Here is a 2,396-nt window from a genome sequence, read left to right on the forward strand (position 1 = left end):
ACAAGAATCACGAACGCTGCAACGATGCACGAGAGCTTGGCTGTGGCTGAGGACGAAGACGACAAGATTCTCTGGTAGAAGCACTGAAATCCAAGGCTGCCCAGCACCTTGACAGCAAAATATTTAATTGTGGATAAGAGTTAGCACAGATAAAATTCTCCTATTAGCACTCAGGTATCAAACATTTCAGCTGCGGTAAAGATAATAGCTACTTTACAATGTCTATGCAGAGTATTCACTCCTTGAATAACTCATCATTAAATCATGGTCAGTTCAATTTGGTGAATAAAGTAAAATAAATGCAGCTAAGTGTAGAGAAATCCTGGAGGACAACCTGATGCAGTCTGCAGGAGGACTGAGGCTTGGAGAAGACTTGTTTTCCTGCAAGATTGTGGCTAAATTATTCTCCTGAAGCTACACAGAAGAGGCTGAGTCAGAGGTCAGATCTTTGTCTAGCTGAAGATTTATGGCTTGAAATGGGCTGTTTCCTGGTGATCTCCAGGTAACCCGGCAGAGTTTGAGCCATTTGACAAAGAAGAATGTAGTGAAGCGTCCAGATGTGAGAGGCTTATTGAACCCTATGAACAGGCTGTAGTTGATGTCAGCTGTGCATCTACTGAATACATGAAGGAGGTGAATACTTTTGCACTTATTGTAGGTTTTAATTAAGCAATGTTACTTTATAGAAACGTGTTTTCATTTTGACATGAAAGAATATATTTTTGTAAATTCTTGTCAGTTGAGCCCAATTAAAAATGACTATGATTCAGTGTTTTAAATAGTCATTATTGGGATGAGTTTCCAGGTTGGGTGAATACATTTCATAGGCTGTGTAGTTTTTAAAAACGTGTTAGCCTCTGCTACGGCTTGTCTGGTAAAATGAGAAGTATTTGTGCATTTATTATCACTGTGAGGACATGCACCAGAGTTACAATGACATGTGTGTGACCTGTGCTGTAGTTTTGCTTCATCCTACCAAGTACATGAAGTCATCGATCATGATCCAGGTCCGTTTCAGCTGCAGTGCACCGATCCAGGGAGCGTGTAAGGTGTTGTTCATCAGAGTGTCACTGATGCTCAGCGAGGCAGGGTTCATCATGACAAAGGGAACACAGATGAGCTGCACGGACAAATCAACACAAAAAAATCATGCATGACTTAAGAAGACGTCTTGTGCAGTTTTGACGAATACAAGCAGTTTTTGCTGCTTTGTGTGACAGCAGTTTCTCAGAACAAACGCAAATAAAAGGATGTCAAACTCACCAAGCCCACGAATATGAGGACAAGCTGGATGATGTCAGTATAGGCCACCGAGTAGAGGCCTCCCAGCAGGGTGTAAGTGATGGCGACGGCAGCAGAGATCCAGATGCTCACCGTGTAGGACAGGTTCAGGACCACACTCATGGTTGCTCCTGCCGAGGACATTGAGTCATATTTTTCACCACATTTGCATCCAAATACAGGTGAAAGAATTAGTGGTATGAACAAAAAGTACAGTGATTATGTTGAAACTGTACCTAGACTGATCAGTGATATGGTCACCCAGACCACATCAATGGAGAGAGACACCACGGACAGAACAGCTGTTAGTCCTTTCCCATACTTGGCCTGGAAAGGGTCGAGCATCGTCAGGTATCTTCTGTCTCTCATTGGTTTGACAAACACCAGCCCACCTGGATGCAGAACAGGACAGAACACGGCCATCAGAAAAGAAATGAAGACAAAACTGCAGAAACAGTACAAATAAAATGTAAGGTTTATAATCAGAAACAACAACTAGCTGCAGTTTTATATTTATTACATCCCTTAATCTGAACTGAGAAGAATGACTAGACCAGATCTATGCAACATCACAGCTCACAGATTCAATCATGTAAAATAGATTAACTGGTGATTAATTTGTGATGAATGTGGTTTTAACTGTAGGTCAAACATGCTTGTTATTGTGAAGGTGCAGACACACCGCAGCCTGTCAGGTGTCGCTTTAAACTCTTACCAAGAATGAACGATGCGCTGAATGCCATTAACAGTATCAGTGTCCAGGTCAGTCCCATAGACGGCGTGTTAATCATCTCCGTTATGCCAACAATGAAACCTCCTCCGACTCGCGTGGCTACGAGATAAATGAACACACGGACAGCAGGTTATGTCAGGACCCAACAGCAGCTTTATGGAAAGGTGGCAGAAGGTTGGGTTCTCACATCAGGACAGCATCAAATAAAGATGATGCAGGTAAATGAAGAAGGCTCACCATGAAACCATAATATCAACTCTGAGATATCACTTCTGTGGAAACAGAACAAGCATGAAGCAGCAGAGACAACTCAGAAACGTCTGTTGTGCAGTACGACGGTTACAATGCCACAAATCATTGTACAAACAACTGGAATCAACAC

At 42.4% G+C, this 2,396-nt stretch overlaps 1 protein-coding gene across 1 annotated transcript in view; it reads right to left on the reverse strand.

Moving 5' to 3' along the window:
- LOC103361444 (high-affinity choline transporter 1-like) overlaps positions 1-2,396 on the reverse strand; it is a gene marked incomplete at its 3' end in the record, with an annotated part of 11,537 nt that overhangs the window by 7,831 nt on the left and 1,310 nt on the right. Inside the window, exons 2-6 of the mRNA XM_008287522.1 lie at positions 1,997-2,113; positions 1,518-1,673; positions 1,264-1,412; positions 977-1,120; positions 1-107 (exon numbers count right to left, since the gene is read on the reverse strand). Of these exons, the coding sequence (XP_008285744.1) occupies positions 1-107; positions 977-1,120; positions 1,264-1,412; positions 1,518-1,673; positions 1,997-2,113 (673 nt within the window). The remainder of the gene's footprint in view (positions 108-976; positions 1,121-1,263; positions 1,413-1,517; positions 1,674-1,996; positions 2,114-2,396) is intronic.

This window comes from Stegastes partitus, unplaced genomic scaffold (assembly GCF_000690725.1).
Source record: "Stegastes partitus isolate 25-593 unplaced genomic scaffold, Stegastes_partitus-1.0.2 Scaffold504, whole genome shotgun sequence".
Taxonomy (NCBI): domain Eukaryota; kingdom Metazoa; phylum Chordata; class Actinopteri; family Pomacentridae; genus Stegastes; species Stegastes partitus.